Below are 17,407 nucleotides of genomic sequence, written 5' to 3'. Positions count from 1 at the left end.
AATAACTAGTGGCAATTAAGAAACTTTGCATGACTAATTAAAATGAGTAATTAGGGTATTTCTTTAATGATTGTTGGCATAACTTAATTGTCTACCTCGTAATTTTATCGTATTCAAGTTGATTACTTTCAAAAGTTATTTAATCATGAACTAACAATTCATATGTTTTTATAAATTGTATATAAAGCGAAAATCACATATTTTCGCTTTTATTACTTGCAATTTATTTATTTTTGTATCGATAATTTTTGAGTTATAAAAAATATAATAGAGTGCTGTCAGTCACGCACGTACGTCATGATGTCATGATATTATTATCTATTGTTCAACACTGATTCGGAAGTTTTAATATTTATCTAGTTTTTCCGCTGGCTTTTGGTTGTGTGACTGTTTAGTTAATATAATTTTCTGCTTAGCTAGACTCATGTCATAGAGGGAGAAAACCAGTATAATGTCTAAGTTTCAGGATAAAAAGGTAAATAAAAAGTTATGAAACTTTGTGCTTGGGTGCTTCAAACTTTGTGGATTAGCATTTGTACTTAGTGATAACAATAATTGATAACATAAAACGTGGTTTTTAGATGAGTGGCTCTTGTGTGGAGACTCCGGAAGCACCAGCTTGGCTGTCGAAGCTAGAAAGTCAGAGGGAAAAGTTAAGCAAAGCACGACTTGGGCATGATAGCGGAGCCGGTGCACCTTGCAACTCTTGCGGTAAGGAATATTTATTATTTTCAATTATTATTCAATATAAAAGCTGGTACAAATTATATTATATTGTTGGTTTCTTAAATAGAGATATTTGCCAATAAACATTAGATTCGAGCATCCTATTTACGGCAGAAATGACGTCATTAATAAAACAATGCAAACGTTATCATTGTGCACGCGTTTAACGGATTTAGCCAATGTATGAGTGTGTCTGGAATTTAATGAATGAACATTAATATTTCCAAGAAATCACTTGTTTTTTCATACTAATTCCTACTTTAACTTTATGAGACTTTAGTAAAATTCCCTATTTATTTAAATGATTCACCCTCTCAGGAATTATTATAAATAAGGAATAATGTATTTTTTATTTATAATTGTGTTCCTGGAAGATTTTATATATTTATTAATATTTTATATTGTACTAGGTGATTCATGTCTTTATGAATGAGGAAACTTCCCTAATGACTTATTTTATATACTTCTGGCCATCGATAACAACCGTAGGAAATTTGTATAACAGTGAAACCATTACAATAAATCTTTTCTAAGAATTATAGAATATTTTGTGTGTGAAAAGGTACTTTTTGGAATAGAGTTGCTAGCCAATGGCCAACGGAACATGCAGTGACTGCATGAAATCGGTTGATATCAGAGGGTGACTGTGATTTCATATAAATACATGCAAAGAAGTATTGCAGTCGTTGTAATTACGGTCGGGCGCTGCAGTCAACATCTGGCTTTCTTAATGTTTCCTTGAGACATTATTTTTTATGATATTTCATGTGACTAAAAAGATGGTTTCAGGCATCATTGCTCATGACAAGTGTTTCAATATTATCTACAAACAATTCACTCCACTATAGACACCCACAGTTTCATCAAAATTTAATCAGTATATTAGCTCATAAGTAAACCTAACAAATCAACAGCTTTTTTTTAATATCAGTCCTAGACATTTCCAGTAGTTTTGCCTGCATCCTGAGTAAACTTCTTCGCACACCATAAAATCAGCTAATATTTGTCTTCACCATGGTTTTATTATATGGGAGATGATAAGATTCTGGTGTATGTATACTTTCAAAAAGTAAAGCAGTTATATTGCTAACAGACTTGTTTAGCAGTGTAACAATATTGTTCTATAAATAAAACTCCACAAGATATAAGTACCACTCAATTTGTTGCTTACTTATGTATAAAGTCTATTTATATCTATAGGTATTTGTTGCATGAGAAGTTCGAATAAATAAATAATGTAAAGTAAACCTTCTGCTTAAATAAACTATTTTGATTCTTTATTTGAATTTATAAAGTTTATAATTTTTTTTACTCTGGTTATACAGGACCATCATGCCCTGGCCTGGACCTTCACTTCTGGAGGAAGGTGTGCCGCTCATGTCACTGCAGCAAAGATGTCCATGACGTACAAGATGATGACCTATCAGGATGGGCACAGTTTGAACTTCTTGGCACTGCCAGGCCGAAAAAGGCTTCATGTGAGTATGACTTCTTTTTGTTACCTTCTGAATACAACTTGGTCTGTACAAGTATTTCAAAGCTGAAGAATATGCTGTGTGCTTCCTCCTTTGAATATGAATAAAAAAGAGCACCCTTGACCATGACTTTTTCAAGAGGCTTAATAATCTATAACAAGCTGATTAAAAGGACAAGGTTGAGCAGTTACTTGATAAGATATCTAGAAGAGTTTAGACTAACTTTAAAATTGTTATTTTTCAGTACCCCTAATAAAAATTCGAGGAGTAACAGACAAACCTGTCAAACTTGATTGGGTGCCTCCAAATGCATCTACAGAGCTGGTAAGTTATACACATTTTGGACTGTCTTTTATTTTCCACCCAACCTGCCTTTACCTTTGTGTGGACAACTGAACAGAAGGACCTTTCATTTAAATTCATATTATGAACAGTAATAAAGACATAATTGTTGTTCTGATAACCATCATCTTCAATAGAACCTCAATTATGAGAAACTCTTTACAGACTCTCATTCCATCTTTGAATTGTTATACCTGACCAGTCATGTTATACCTACTGGCCACTAGAATTTTTATTGTGACTAAAACCTTTTTTGTTTTTCTATTCACCAGGTATCAGAGTATATGTCATGCCTGGGCTCCTTGGCCCCAGTCTCCGGTTCGGAAGCGGCCCGGCGTCGTCGCGCTCAACTGCGGACGCAACTACCACCACACGACGTCGCCCCAGATGTCAGACAACATGCCAGTGACTTTGAGAAGTCAGAACACACTGTGAGTCAATCCTCCTTTGATATTTTTTTGAACCGGATTATGACTGATATCTTATCTTGCCTAATATAATTCGTTCTATAAATAATAAGTATTCGTTGTTGGTTAGATATCGAGTTTGGGAATTTTGGAGAGTCATGATTTATATATTCCAGTCATTAAAAAGCTTTTGAAAAATACATAAAGTCCTAAATCTAATTAACATGTATCATAAGATTTCTTATTATTTGTTTGTTTAATGAAGAAATATTTTAGAAATGTTCCTGGTACTATATGTAGTCAACTGCACATTTTATGCAAAAGGGCATCATGCATATTAACCCGAGCTGCATAGACTGTTACGTCACTCAATTTAGGTCAGACTGCCGGTGATAAAAGCTGTGATAGTGCGCCTTACTTACCCTTATTAAATCATAGTATAGGTACTACCTATCATATATTTTTATATACTATATCTATATATACTTTTTAATTAAGTAGATAAATTGACTTATGTTTTTTTTTCCCAGGAATACATCACTCGCATCAAAGACCATGTCGTGGGTATGGGTAATGTTGTCAGAGTGGGACCTCTGCAAAATGGAGATGTCTTCTCTGTGGAGAGCAGCAAAACTCATTCCGCTACAAAATCCTACGCCTTGCCCCTAAAAATATCCAACGTATCTCGAGGAGTCAAATACAATATCGTCCCTAAAAATGCTTCCGACAAGAAATTGGTCTTAGATACGCAAGGAAATGTTGTAAGCAGTGCCGCCAATCTGCCAGATTACAAGTCCAGTCCTATACTGAGCCGTATCGTCAAAGACAAACTCCATGTAATGCGCATTGAGTCGGACAGAATTAAGAGCGCAGTTGAACATGGTCCTGTCTACGATAAACTGTTCAAGAATTTGGAGGACTTGAACATGCCTGTTACTAATGATGTTTATCTGCAACCTATCAAGCTCTTCCGCGAAGAGTACAACAATAATCCTCAGTTCAAGGATGAAACTACTGAATTCTCAAGCAAATCCCTTGGGGCTCAAATCATGCCTGACTTATGGTCTAACAGCAACAACAACGTCATGGGTACAGCTAAAATGCTAGACAGCAGAATACAGAAGGGCACTATATTTGCGCCGAACGGAGAGATTTGGAGCTGGAAACACGAACCTGTGACTCCTGAACACAGTGGTACTCTTTGCTCTACAAAGATCAACCCGCAGTACTCCACTGTCACTAAACCTATAAATCAAGTAGAACCGCAGCAGACTGCGCCTCTGCGAGAGTACCTCAGAAGTCACTCCGAAGATGACTTGCCACCTCCGCCTCTGCCAAACTACAGCACATATCCCGGTGCTGTCCCACCACCACCAGTGCCAGACTGGAACAACCAGCCGGTTGACAATATTCACCCTGTTGGAGAAAATGCTGATTACCTGGCTCTTCCACAGAACTATGGTGAAGGTACTGAACAGATAATTGATCAGCTTACAGACTTGTCGCTCAGTCCTGCTGAGGTGGAATTCAACAGGAAGCTGTACAATGAAGGAGTTCCTTGCCAACGCTGTAACAAGTCGATGTTCGCGGGCGAAGTCGCGGTCAAGGCAGAAAGAGCAGGACACGAAGCCATCTGGCATCCTCAGTGCTTCACATGCAGCAAATGTAATGAGTTATTGGCTGATCTCGTGTACTTCTTCTACAAAGGCGAGATTTACTGCGCTAGAGATTTGGCCGATGTTTTGGAGATTCCCCGTTGTGCAGGATGTGACGAGCTGATATTCACCCGTCCTTACACAGCTGCGGAAGGAAGGGCGTTCCATGTGCAACATTTCTGCTGTTATCACTGCGATGCCCCGCTTGGCGGGAAAAAGTACGTCCCCGATGATAAGACGGGTCTGCCGATTTGTTTGCAATGTTATGATCAGTTCTATGCGGAGCGTTGTCGCGCTTGCAGTGGGGTTATAGGGCCGGAGCAGCAGGGAGTATCGTGGGGCAACATGCACTGGCATGCAGATTGCTTTATATGTTCGGGTCGTATGTGCGGAAAGAGTCTGTTAAGCGGACGCTTTGTCGTCAAACAAGAGATGCCATTTTGTAGCGTGCCATGTGTTCAGAGCAGAATTAAGTAAATCAAATGTAAGTTGTTTGGGTGATGCAAAGAGTATATTTTGTCCCTAGATGCCAATTATCATATTTTTATATAAAGTGTTTTATATAAGTATACATTTTACAGTATATATTTTTATACACTAACAGATTTTTAGAAAGATATAGATTTTTAGATGTCTCTCTATATTTTTAATAGTAATTAACGTAAAAGACTTGTAGTTACAATGTGCCTATGTGTATTGTGATTTAAGAAATTAATGTTCCTCCAATTTTGGGACCATTTACTTTTATGATGTATTTCTTAGATTAATTATAAAGCATTCCAACGCAGTTTCAGTTAAGGCATAACTATATTAAGATTATATTTTTCATTGCTTTGAGATAAGATATTTAGGAGTATAAATAAAACGTATTTTTGCCAATAATAATTTATTTTGATGTTATTCAATTCCAAAATTTTAGTTTATTACATTAGAAAGTAAGAGCCAAGTGTAAGTTAGTCTTATTATTGTGATAATTATAAACGAAAAGGGAGCTCTATACAAAGCAACTGTTTCTTAAAAATTTAGATGACAGCATAAGAAATATATTTATATTTAGTATTATTGGGCACAGCAGGATAAAAGTGCCATAAAATATGTATTATTTTTGGATGATATACAATTAATAAAGATAAGAGTATACATGCTTGTTTTATTCATTTTCGTACCCTTCTTATACTACTTTAATAATAATTCATACTTAGGACAAAAGTTAAAGTACTTATTTCTTATTAAAATTCCTAACAATTTTATGACATCTCTGACTCTATACTTAAAAAGATTTAGGTTAAATAGCAAGCAAAAGTGTTCAATAATAAGAATTCCTGTGCTATAAAGTAGCCAAGTTTATATTGATATTGCAAATAGTTATAATCTACATAGTCAAGATGAAAGGACAACCCAATATTCAGTGATATTATCAAATATTCAGTACATGAGACATAGTCTGATCAGAATAATGACTCATTTCAATGGTCTACCTGGGTCTACATTTTTTCTTCTGAATACACTGTTCACAGAAAACTGTTGTATTACAGGAATTAAAATTACAAGAAAAATAACGGCAATAGGTATTAAAAGTATAGTATAATTAGTTAAATACACAATGCAAAAGTAATTAATTGCAAACTGAAGCGTTTTTTGAGGTATAAGAACTAAGCCTTTAACTTGAGTTTATTTATATCGTTCTTTAACTTCGTCAGGTTTTCTTGAAGGGCTTCCTGTTTATTTTCTAACGCAGATATGTGGTCATCTGTTCTCTTGATCTCTTTGCTGATGTACTCCATTCGCTTTGCGACGTTTTGATTAGCTTCTTCTGGGTCCTGCTTCACGAGCACGGGCCCAATAAGTTTGTATACCTCCGCATCTTTCTTCAACAGTGATAATTCTTCTTTAACAGCCTTATTTTCATTTAACTGACTATCTAATTGTTGTTTCTGAGCGACCGCCTTACGGTATTCTTTTTGTATACCACTCAACAGTTCCAGCTCTTTCTGCATTTTTCTTTGGATTTCCTCAGTCATTGTAGCAAAATGTTTTATGCACTATGTATCTGGTAAATGGAATAAGCTATTTTATAATTCTGCTTTCCAAATCACGATTGCCTCACAATCACAAAATCTATTTTTGAAGAGAAGTGAGGTTATAATTTTGACATTTGAGAACGTTTAGTTTTCCCATTAAGTTAGGCAGACCACAAAAACTCTTTTATTATATTTTATAACCTCGTGTATGTAATGTACACATACAATTATTATTTAGTTTTAAGATATTTCTTATAAGAATGAAACTACACTAACCAATAACTTATTTTTTTATATGCTACATTCTCCCCTATAAGCTGGCACTAAACGGAAGATTTTCTTGAAATACGTTTGTAGATGTGGTTCTCCTGTTCACTATACAGACCACAGGCAAAACTTTTTGCTTATAACACGCCCCTACGTATAGTAAGCACTAACTTATTTACGTCCTCAATATACTACCCCTTTGGACTGTCGCTTTTTGTTTGGAATTGTGTGAATGTACTCTCCCTACGTAGGTACTCCCTCTACTGTTGTGCTGTGCAGGATGGGATGAGGATACAGAAAATAAAAAAGTTAAATATAGAAAGAAAAATATTTTATTTAAATTAATCGGCATTTACTTAAAATAAGTCATCACATGAGATCCTACGTTAGCTACATTTGTTTTATATAAGAGCTTTGATGTAATGCGCTTTTTGCTTTAATTTACATCCATTGTGGGTGATGATTTCTACATACATCGATATGAAGACACGGTCCCGGGAACATGATTGGCGGAACTTTTGTTTGATTACCGAATTTCCATAATACATTTTGATATACTTAATTTATAAGCTTTCTCGTCAAAATAACTGCTGTGCATTGAAGCCATTTCTGTGGTACAACCGACCAAGATTATTCAAATGTGGTGTCTAATTTTTACACGCTGAATACCTATTTCACTACTTAAACGCTATCAGACTATGAAATATTACCTAATTATTATTTAGATAACATTATTTTATTTTAGCATAACTTATAGCGTAATTAAAATTATGCAGTGTTACATTACAACTTTTCTCCATACTCGAGAGTCCACATGTAACCTGCGTTGGGATCTCCGCTCTTTTTAGCTTGTTCATCAATATCTGCAGTCTTTTTAAGAATGTGTTTAATAGTTTTATACAATTCAGGATTAACAGGGTTCATAGCTTCTAATTTTTCAGACCTTTTCTCAAATGTGCCTCGTTTGCCAAATCGTTCACGAACAAACTTTTCGTACAAATCTTCGTCTTCATCACTTTCTTCGTCTGCTTCGTTCGCTTCTGCCTCCTTCTTTTTATATTGTTGTTTTTCCTCATCGTCACCATGGTATCCGTAATAACGAGGTGCGTGATCATCATTATGATCATCTGAATCATCGTCATCTTCTTTAGCATTTTTATTATCTTGTGATTTTCCTCTATCGGCGTAATTACGGTAGTAACTTGGTTTATAACTAGAAATATCATCATTATCTTTCTTTTTGTCATCATCGTCATCATCATGAGCATATGGAGAACCATCTCTAGTGTATGCTAAAATATCGTCTGGCAATTTGATGTCCGGTAACTTAATAGATACATCATCAAACTTTATTTTTAAATGCTCGTCATATTTGATATCAGGTATAAAAACGTCTAGGGTACCATCGCTTGGCGTTTCTTCTGTGGCATCTTTAGGGGCTTCAGTTTGACTGTTCCCATTTTCACTTTTCTTAGCATGATTGTAATTCAATGGAATTCTTTCAAATTCTTGTTTTACGTCTCCATCTTGAGCTGCCTTCTGCTCGACTATTTTGTCATTTTGATCATTGTGCTTGTCGTTTACAATTTCTGGTTCCTTTACTCCTAAAATTGATTCTAAACTTTCAACTTCATCACTTACGTTTGATTTATTATTTTCTTCACTTGATTCGCTATCTTTCTCAGGATTTATTTCAACAACAGGTTTAACTTCGCCATCATCTATCTGAATTAGTTTGTTTTCATTTCCTTCTAATTTTGGAGTTTCTGGAGCATTACTCTCTGCCAACGAATTCAGTGCATTATTATTATTTTCAGCTGTGTCTGGTGAAGCTGTGGAAAGTGGTAATATTTCTACAGCTTGTTTGGGATCTACGAGCTCAAGATTATCTTTCAGTGGTTCAACTTTCCCGTCTTTATTTACGTTTACCCTTTCATAGCTAAAGTCATCTAAGTCAATTTCACGAATGGGAGCTGGTGAAGCTTGATTGTTGTCATCTGCCTCTTTTTGTGGTAGTTTAGTTTCTTTACCTTCGTTGCTTTCGTCACTGTTTTCATTTGACAGTTCTGGGCCCTTTCTGTGATGATTCGGTGTTTCATAAGACCTGTCATTCTCAAGGTACTTTTCATTTGTTCTTGGCGCATAATCCCTACCGCGCGATTTTAAGCTTTTGTTGCCGGTCTCAGCACTTTCTTGACTTTCAGCACTATTGGGATCACTTTTCCTATTTTCCTCACTTCCTGAATCGTCTTCCTTAATTTGTCGCGAGGAAGGTCTGGTGTCAGGTCTGCGATTATTTTCATTACTCTCTGCACTACTGTAAGTTTCACCGGAGCCATTTCTCTTGTTTTGATAATTTCCACGTTCGCCACTGTCGTCTTGATCTTGTCTGTATTTATCGTTTTTATTTATTTCACGGTTTCCACTTTCACCCCTTTCGTGACCACGTTCTCCACTAGTATCTAAATATTGTCCAGATTGTCTATTTTTATAACCTGTGTGCTCAGCACTATTATCGTTTTCACGACTAGATTTCGGGTTTCGATAATCACCGCGTTCACCACTTTCATCACTTTCTGATTTAGATGATTTATAGTCATCCCGTTCAGAACTGCCCCGAGTGGGTTTCCTATTTTGGTAATCTCTGTCTTCACCACTGCTGTCATGATCACTTTGTGATTTTCTATTCTTATATTCTCCACGTTCTCTACTATCTTCAGTATTTCTAACGGAATTTCTGTTGTTACTTCTTTCATTGCTTGCTTCATTTGAATGAACTTCCTCACTCGAGTCGTTGTTTGTTTTAGGGGCTATATTTTCCTTGCTGTTTGCATCAGTGTTTTGATGAACAGTTTCAATATTAAAGTCAGCTAGGTCGGCTCCTAGTATTTTGTTTTCTGTATTTCGGAGAGGTGCTAAGGGTTCTACTTCTCTAGGTCCATGTATTGTTTCATAATTGACTGTTATGGGCTTTTGGAACTTGCTGGGGAGTGGGCTTCTGCTGTGTAATTCATTTGTCGCTCGTTTTCGTCGTAAGCTGTTTTTGATATGACCTTTATCTTTCGTGGGAATTTCTGCTTTGTCGCCTTTTTTGTATACATATTTCAAAACTGTGTCTTTGTCCTGAATTTCATTTTCTTTAGTATTATTCAATGAATCTAATTTTATTTTGTTGGTAGCTGCACAATGGCTGTTTAGGTGGGAACTGTTATTGCTTGTGTTATTAGAGCAGTCGTCGTGCAGTATACGAAGCGTATTGATAATACATTTTTGTAGTTCCTCATCATTATTTGACGTTTGGTTGCACTTTTCTTTGTTGGTTTCGTAGTAATTCGTGCTGTTGTTTTCAGCAGTCGTGGCATTGGTCATCTGGGAAATAAATACATTGACGACAATTACAAAAATATAGAAAATAGGTGCCTACATATTCGTAAAATAAAAAAAATACAAAATCCTACTTACCTCAGCGAACACAGGTGCAGTTTCTTGTATTAAAAAAAATAAGGTATTTGTATTTGCATGTAATAAAACCAGTGCTTTATGCTAACATTTATTACAACATACTTGTATTTACACAATCTACTACAACTTAACCATGCATAATTACAAATTAAACATTAACTTGCACTAAAAATAAATAAAAAGTAACAAAACTGATTTAGGTACATACATTTCCACCGGGTTTGATGAAGATAAAATGCTACGAATGAATTATTTTATTCATCTACTGATTGACTATATCAACTGTTGTATGCATGTGACTTCAAGCGTTCTACATGAGTGCGAGTTTACAGTTTACAACCCTCTGAACGTCCTCATAGAGTTATAAGAAATACTTTGTTTTTGGCGATATCTCATTAAGCGATGTTGTCCTTAAGTTAGATCGATAAGAATGATGGTGATGCGATAGTTACTTTTGTTTGGATAGTAAGTATGTAGATGTCTAAATAGGGTTTAAAACGATCGTGGTTTCAGACAGACTAGATGATGCAGGTCAACTACACCAAAAATTGTGGGCTCAACATATGACTTTTTATTTAATGTTTGACGAACTTATGGAAAATGGGAAACTACTTATGGATTGAACATATAAAAACTCTTCTACATCAAATACTACTTACACAATACAGCTGATACTGAGGTACTACTAACTACGGCAATAAATGGGTTATTCTGGAGGCCTCACACAAAATGATTAGGAGTTGGCTGTTAAATATGAAGAAAACTATCACTAGGTACCTTTTAACATTGAAGAATATTGTACCTTTGCAAAATATTGGCAATTGACAAACATTCATTTTGTTCCGACGACCTCCACGAAGGCATTAACTGAATTCTACTTCTACAAGTGCTTATTTAATTACTACATAAAATGTGAATAGGTATTTTCGAACAAAACTACATTTACTTAATTATATGGCAATAAAAAGCACATTAGCTCGACTAAGCCATCATCTATGATTTTGTACAAAGTTCCTATTCTATTTATAAATAGTTTTTCTTAAAGCTAACATGCGTGATTGATAGATTGCACTTCGACGTTATTTTGGCACATTTGGTGTGAACGAAGAATGTCAACAACCAAATGAAAACTAGGGTTTATATTAAAAAGATGACTTGAAGGAACACTACGATAACTTAAGTTAGATAGCTTGGAATTAATCAGACATTTTATTTTTACATTAGCAGCTATCTAACGAAAGCTATCGTGTGCTTTCGTATACTTAATTCTATAATACACTATAACTGTCTAGGATAAATTTTAACAAAGACCTTCTCTACATTATACAGTGAAGACCAAACATGTGAAAGTATACAAAACTATCGTGGTCTGTGTTAAAAATTCAAGCTGTGCAACCTCTACGCAAATACTACTTATATCCATAAAAGAAGAACTTATTGAAAAAAAACTTTGACTGAATCTACTTTCCTAAATACGATGAAAATGTGAAATTATTTCTTAACGGCGTTACATGTAGGTTCTAGGATCACCGAATTTGCGAGAGGATACCCAGCTTGAACAGCGTACAGTTACACCGTTGACTACAACAATACTCTATCTATGTGAACACTAGTCTAGGTGCTGGTGCGACTACTTCTTGCCCACGTAGTGGTCGTATGAGAAGCTACTCACGAATTGCTTGGCGGCGCCGGCGCCGTGGAAGGGCGCGGGTTCGGCCCACTTGCTGAAGTCCATTGAAGGAATGACACCACTTCTGCATGGTACACGAGGGTTTCTGAAATGAGAAAAAAGGGTTTAAAAGGATTCGATTTTTGAACAATTCGAGTATGGCCTGCAATATAGCTTAAAAGTAGGTACTTACAGTTCATGGTCAGGCAACACGAATGGGTAAAGCTGAACAGTGTCGATGATGTCCGTGTTATCACAGATGACTCGCGCTAAACGTGCTTTCCTGACTTCAGCTAACTGTTCAGGCGTGAACGATGATGGCTGGTTGGGCAGCTCAAACCTGGAAAAAACATCATTTGATCAAGTAATCTTGTAGCCTGAGAATATAACTTTGAGAATGTATGTTGGTCACTTACCAGAATCTGTCTCCTCGTCTTGAGTAAGAGAATTGAGTAGCGATGATGCAAGCAAAAGTGGGCCCCAACATAGAACCAGGGAGAGGTCGCTCAGACACACCACCGGACCAAAGATCCACATCGATGGGATGATCGAAGATAGTCTCGTATTTCTGCACAGTTGCGTTGGGCATAGATCCAAACAAGTCTTGGAAGGTTTCAGCCGGAGGAAGGCCGCAGAACTTCCTGAACTCCATGTATCCGGGAATACCGAACTCACGACCTCTCTGCATGTTGAATGACACCAAGTCCATACCGAAGCGAGCTCCAACCTTCTTGAAGAGATGGTTTGTCACTTCCTGAGTGATGGAGTCGTCCATAGCTTGAGCGACCTGGTTCATCAGACCCATGACGTATTCATCAAGAACACCAGCTCTGTATAAGTCGTAAGGCCTACGGATGAGGTCTGACAGTCTCTTCGATGCTGGAAATGACAAGGTTTCATTAGGTAAAAGGTACATTGACGATAATAATAAGATAGTATGAATGTTGGTTGACAAGTGAGAGCTTACCGATGAATTTGTGAGCCTTCGACCATCTTTCAACAGCTGTAGGTAACAGTGAGTGTCCAAATCGGTAAGCAGCTGAAGCGAACGATGCGATGACGTCAGGGTTCACTTCTGGATCGTATCCGTCCCAGTAACCCTGAAACCAATCAGTCAATCAGTTGCAATCGCTAAGTAGATCACCGTGGCGAGGTGTCACAAGTTCAATTACCTAGCTGCAACATTCTTACATAATTTTGATGGATGAACAACTTTGATCGGCATCAAATTTTGCAAAGACGTTAAGAAATTCTATTAAATCTTAAGAAATATAGTTTTTTCCATTATCTTAGCTATTCTCACCTCTTTCTCGAGCACTAAACCGAACTTCTCCATAACGTCCTTTCCGAGTAGGATGGGCAAGAACTCGTTGTAGGTAATGTGTTGTATCTCGGCGATGTTGATGCGTCTCGCTTCTTGGAACAGTGTCTCATCGTCCCAGTGAGGGTTGACCTCGGCAAGCCCGTTCGCTACTCTGTTATGTTCGCGGGCCATTAAAGTGTGCATCACGGTCAAAACTAATTGCTCGTTTACTCGGATTTCACCTTAAAAAGAAATGACATCTTATTTTAAAAAGAACGACGGAATACATACATTTGTAATTTCGAATGACTCATCCTAATTTTCAATTTGAATAAGATAATTACCAGCTTCGAAGCAGTACATGTTCTTGTTAGGTCTGGTGCATCCTTCATCAGGGATGTCAAGTTTGAGTGGCAGCAAGTCCTTGAGTCCATACTCTTTGAAGACTGGGTTCATGCGCAACAAACCACCGAAGCCTGTCCTCAGTTTTCTGTAATTTACCAAATTGAATAAAATTAAGTTATGAAATAAGAGAATGGCTATATTATATTTTTAATTTAATTTGAAAGAATTGAAAAGTAAAGGTGGCAATTGGCTAACCATTTCCTTTTCTATTTCCTGCAGATTGTGGTTGATAGATAACCAAATGCCACTGACATTGATTCTTGTGCAATCAGTTACTAAGCCATTTCCTACATACAGTAATTATATATTCAAGCAATTTTTCTTATGTAAATGTGTATACATGTGTACTTTACCTGGCAAACTTCTCAGTTACACCATACACCGTGTTTCCGTCAATAGTTCCAGTCAGAGTGTTGAAAGGAACCCTTGAACCTAAAACACCAATATTAGCTTTAACAAAACGGTTTATTTTAAAGCAGCCATGTCATGTCACATGTCTTAGTCTGTCGTGATTAGCTCCGCTCTTATCTATGCAATTATGGACAATCAAATTATTAAATAGGTCTATTATCCATCAAGTGGACCGGTCAACCTTCAACTAGTGTACCAGATTTGCCCAGTCTCCCCATAATGTCTGTATATTATGCTCTAGGTAACGAATTTATCGTGTGTCGTTAAACACACAATATATTAACATAAAATTTACTTTCGGTTTGCAATCGATTTCTTAATAACATACTTGCAACAGCGCTATTGCAACTTAGTTGAGTGTCTTTTAGTCCATTGCTAGCATGAAAGGCGTACCTATTCCTCATTTGTTTTTTTTTTTGTGAAATTGTATTCAGTAAATGTCTATTTTGATATGAAGCTACACTATCTCTATCGATATTGGATACCTAGCTTGCTGGTTGATTAGTCATCCTTCACGTCTCTTATTTATAAACTGAACTATCACTTTCTTTAACATCTCTGGCAATTTAGGTGGAGGAAAAGCTTATCATGATAGGTACACTACATGAATATAACGCAACAAATAAAAAATGCACCAAAATAATAAAAAGTCAGTGGGTAGTGCGTTGCAACATTTAGCGCATAATAATTCACTGATAATGCAACACCTAATGATAGTCAGGTGCTCTCCGCATAAAGCAACCTACACTTATCTCTGAATGCCAAACACGAGCGGTCAGGCAATGTTCTGAACCAAATTGCGCAATATGAGAACAGAGGTAACCACGTAATAATCACCGCTTTCTCTGTCCGTTGGCAGATGACGAGATTTTAAGATAACCATCGGATCTAACGTAATGCGCGAACAATGCCAAGAGGGGTCACTGCGCCTGAGTACGTGCTACCAGTTCGGACATAATGCGCTTAAAACGCCAGTTTGTATGCGGTTTCCTTCGTAATCGTAAAACGAAAGCGAAATATCCTCTAGTTTATTTCCGGAGAGATAAAACTAGATTAGCGTGAAACTGAAGGTAATGTTGTATAATTTAATGCAGTTTAAGTGTCAGTATGCTCGCACAATGTGTGTCAAATAACCGCAAAGTAGGACCAAACAAATGAATATCGAATTGTATTATTATCCAAGCATTGTTAAATGATTTGTTTTGGTTGGACAAAATTACATGTACAATGCTAAAGAAAATGTGAATCGTGTGTGAATCTGCGACTGTATGTGACCTTAGGAATGTCCAAATTAAATATTTGAGTTTTAGATTGTGGAACCATGACCTAACAATTTTGCGACTCAAAAATCTAAAAGTATTTGCAGACTTTCAAAAACTCGAAGGTTTTAATTTTATGACTCGTAGATGTAGATATTTAAAGAGTGTCTTACCCAGACGGCAGCCGGGCCTTGGCGACGGGAAACCTCGCACGAAGTCAATGCACTTCACTCCAAACAGACGGTAGAAGTAGTCATCGTCAGGGATACGGATCTCGTTGCAGTAAGGATGCTTCAGGTGAGGGGGGCGCTTGCAACATTCCTCGGGGTCGTTACGGTTGACAGGGTCTGGTGGAAGATAAATATCGAAATAGAAAAAAGGTTGCAATAATTGCTTTATAATTTTGGTCTGGATGCGAAACATACCAAGTGGAGTCGCAGTAAGAGTGTAATCGTGGTCCATGAACTGTCCCCAAGCGATGACCATGACGGTACCAGCGTGGTCGTGAAAACCTTCATCAGGATGCATAGTGCGGGAGACCACACGAGAAAGTGGCAAGTCCTTTCCATGATGAGCAATTCTCGGCGAGTTGATACCGTCAGCGAAAAGCGGTCCTATTAATCTGAAAAGAGGAAACAAATGACACACAAGCTCCATATGTGAGCGGGTATTTCTATTTTATATACTTGCTCCGGGCTTTGCACTGCGAATTTCACTTTCTCGTTGAACCAGAAATCTACTATCTTGAATCTTGATTGTGTTTTATTTAGAGATAGTTCGTACAGATGCTGTTTTAAAAACAACAAAGAATGTTGCGATACTTTTGGGTTGACTCGGATTTCACTATTGACAGTCAGTTAAAAATGGCAGATCACTAACTTTATGAGTCGATTTCTGATAAACCATTCTTTTATTTTCAACCGGTTTGTAGACATCAACCTAATATTCAGGTTCTAATCTTACTAAACCCCCCTATACCTACCTAACACTTTCACCTTTATACCCTTAGCTTTTTTGTAATACACCCTTTCTAAAGTAAGTGTCAGTTACCTCTGGAAAGGCGCCATAGTAGCGCCCCATGTAGGGTGCTGCAGGTTATTGCAGAGTCCATCGAATCTCCTGTACTTGCCGGCGCGGCACTCCACGTGCGAGAACACCGGGGGACATACTTCTCGGATGAGGGTGCGGGATGTATCGATTAGTGGCAGACCCTTCTCGATTTCTTCGTAGGTTAGACCGTATCTGGGAAAGAGAAAATATGTTAATGTTGATGAAAATAATTCTGGTGACAGACAGATTACTTGAAATGAAAATAATCCAATATACTTTGATACTTAAAGAGGCAGCTATGATAATGGGAAGGTTTGTTGAAAATATAGACAAAGCAACGAAGACATAGGAATCAAACAGCTAAGTTCGAAGAACAAGTATGTGTAGATAGAATTTAGGTCCCTGTACAAGCACCTATCTAATCGTAAATAGCATTACACATACTGTGAATGCCTCTCATAACGATCCAACCAATCGAAATTCTATTAAAATACATATGTATATTTAAATGAACTCATACAATCGGCATTTCATTTCCCTATTTCCTTATTATCTACTACTGACTACATAAGGAGTTTCAGGTAGAAGATTAGGTATGGTTTTACATTTTGATATCTAACTTCCATATGAATATCTTACACAGCCGTGATTATATGCCTGCACTTAGATGACTGGACATTGGTACCTACATACTTTGGATAAGCCTTATTAAGGAACAAAAAGTAGGTATAGTCTGCAAAGGGTTCTTTGAAATTGTTATCGTTTTAATTAACATCATTCGACATAAAGATGCTGAGCGACATGCTATAGATTCCTTCCTTGGAGAAATAAATTCTGACCCAGAAACTGTAAGTAACGGGATAAATGTTGCTTGTCGATGATGTAACCAGTGCAAGTTTAAAACCAAAAAAAATCTGTAGCATTGACAATCGTATCCAATAAATAAATAAACAAT

The 17,407-nt window shown here is 36.9% G+C and overlaps 4 protein-coding genes across 4 annotated transcripts in view; 1 reads left to right on the top strand and 3 right to left on the bottom strand.

Moving 5' to 3' along the window:
* Positions 1 to 299: 299 nt before the first annotated feature.
* On the top strand, positions 300 to 5,745 carry LOC110379743 (testin). Its single transcript, XM_021339537.3, has 6 exons — positions 300 to 475; positions 582 to 711; positions 2,052 to 2,204; positions 2,446 to 2,525; positions 2,816 to 2,974; positions 3,481 to 5,745. The coding sequence occupies exons 1-6, from the start codon at positions 452 to 454 to the stop codon at positions 5,080 to 5,082; spliced, it is 2,148 nt and encodes a 715-aa protein (XP_021195212.2). The 5' UTR covers positions 300 to 451; the 3' UTR covers positions 5,083 to 5,745.
* Positions 5,746 to 6,170: 425 nt separating this feature from the next.
* Positions 6,171 to 6,732, bottom strand: LOC110379749 (probable prefoldin subunit 6). The gene has a single exon (XM_021339550.3). The coding sequence runs from the start codon at positions 6,624 to 6,626 to the stop codon at positions 6,258 to 6,260; it is 369 nt and encodes a 122-aa protein (XP_021195225.1). The 5' UTR covers positions 6,627 to 6,732; the 3' UTR covers positions 6,171 to 6,257.
* A 944-nt stretch (positions 6,733 to 7,676) lies between these two features.
* Positions 7,677 to 10,262, bottom strand: LOC110380145 (uncharacterized protein DDB_G0283697). The gene has a single exon (XM_021340040.3). The coding sequence runs from the start codon at positions 10,260 to 10,262 to the stop codon at positions 7,677 to 7,679; it is 2,586 nt and encodes an 861-aa protein (XP_021195715.3).
* A 168-nt stretch (positions 10,263 to 10,430) lies between these two features.
* Positions 10,431 to 17,407, bottom strand: part of LOC110380531 (peroxidase) — a 29,254-nt gene continuing 22,277 nt past the window's right edge. Inside the window, exons 5-14 of the mRNA XM_021340531.3 lie at positions 16,453 to 16,644; positions 15,828 to 16,024; positions 15,576 to 15,749; positions 14,086 to 14,164; positions 13,672 to 13,817; positions 13,328 to 13,569; positions 12,992 to 13,124; positions 12,441 to 12,903; positions 12,218 to 12,364; positions 10,431 to 12,130 (exon numbers count right to left, since the gene is read on the bottom strand). Of these exons, the coding sequence (XP_021196206.2) occupies positions 11,986 to 12,130; positions 12,218 to 12,364; positions 12,441 to 12,903; positions 12,992 to 13,124; positions 13,328 to 13,569; positions 13,672 to 13,817; positions 14,086 to 14,164; positions 15,576 to 15,749; positions 15,828 to 16,024; positions 16,453 to 16,644 (1,918 nt within the window). The 3' untranslated portion in view covers positions 10,431 to 11,985. The remainder of the gene's footprint in view (positions 12,131 to 12,217; positions 12,365 to 12,440; positions 12,904 to 12,991; positions 13,125 to 13,327; positions 13,570 to 13,671; positions 13,818 to 14,085; positions 14,165 to 15,575; positions 15,750 to 15,827; positions 16,025 to 16,452; positions 16,645 to 17,407) is intronic.

This window comes from Helicoverpa armigera, chromosome 14 (genome assembly GCF_030705265.1).
Source record: "Helicoverpa armigera isolate CAAS_96S chromosome 14, ASM3070526v1, whole genome shotgun sequence".
Classification (NCBI taxonomy): domain Eukaryota; kingdom Metazoa; phylum Arthropoda; class Insecta; order Lepidoptera; family Noctuidae; genus Helicoverpa; species Helicoverpa armigera.
Note: the sequence above shows the minus strand (reverse complement) of the source record. Positions and strands in the feature narration are given on the sequence as shown.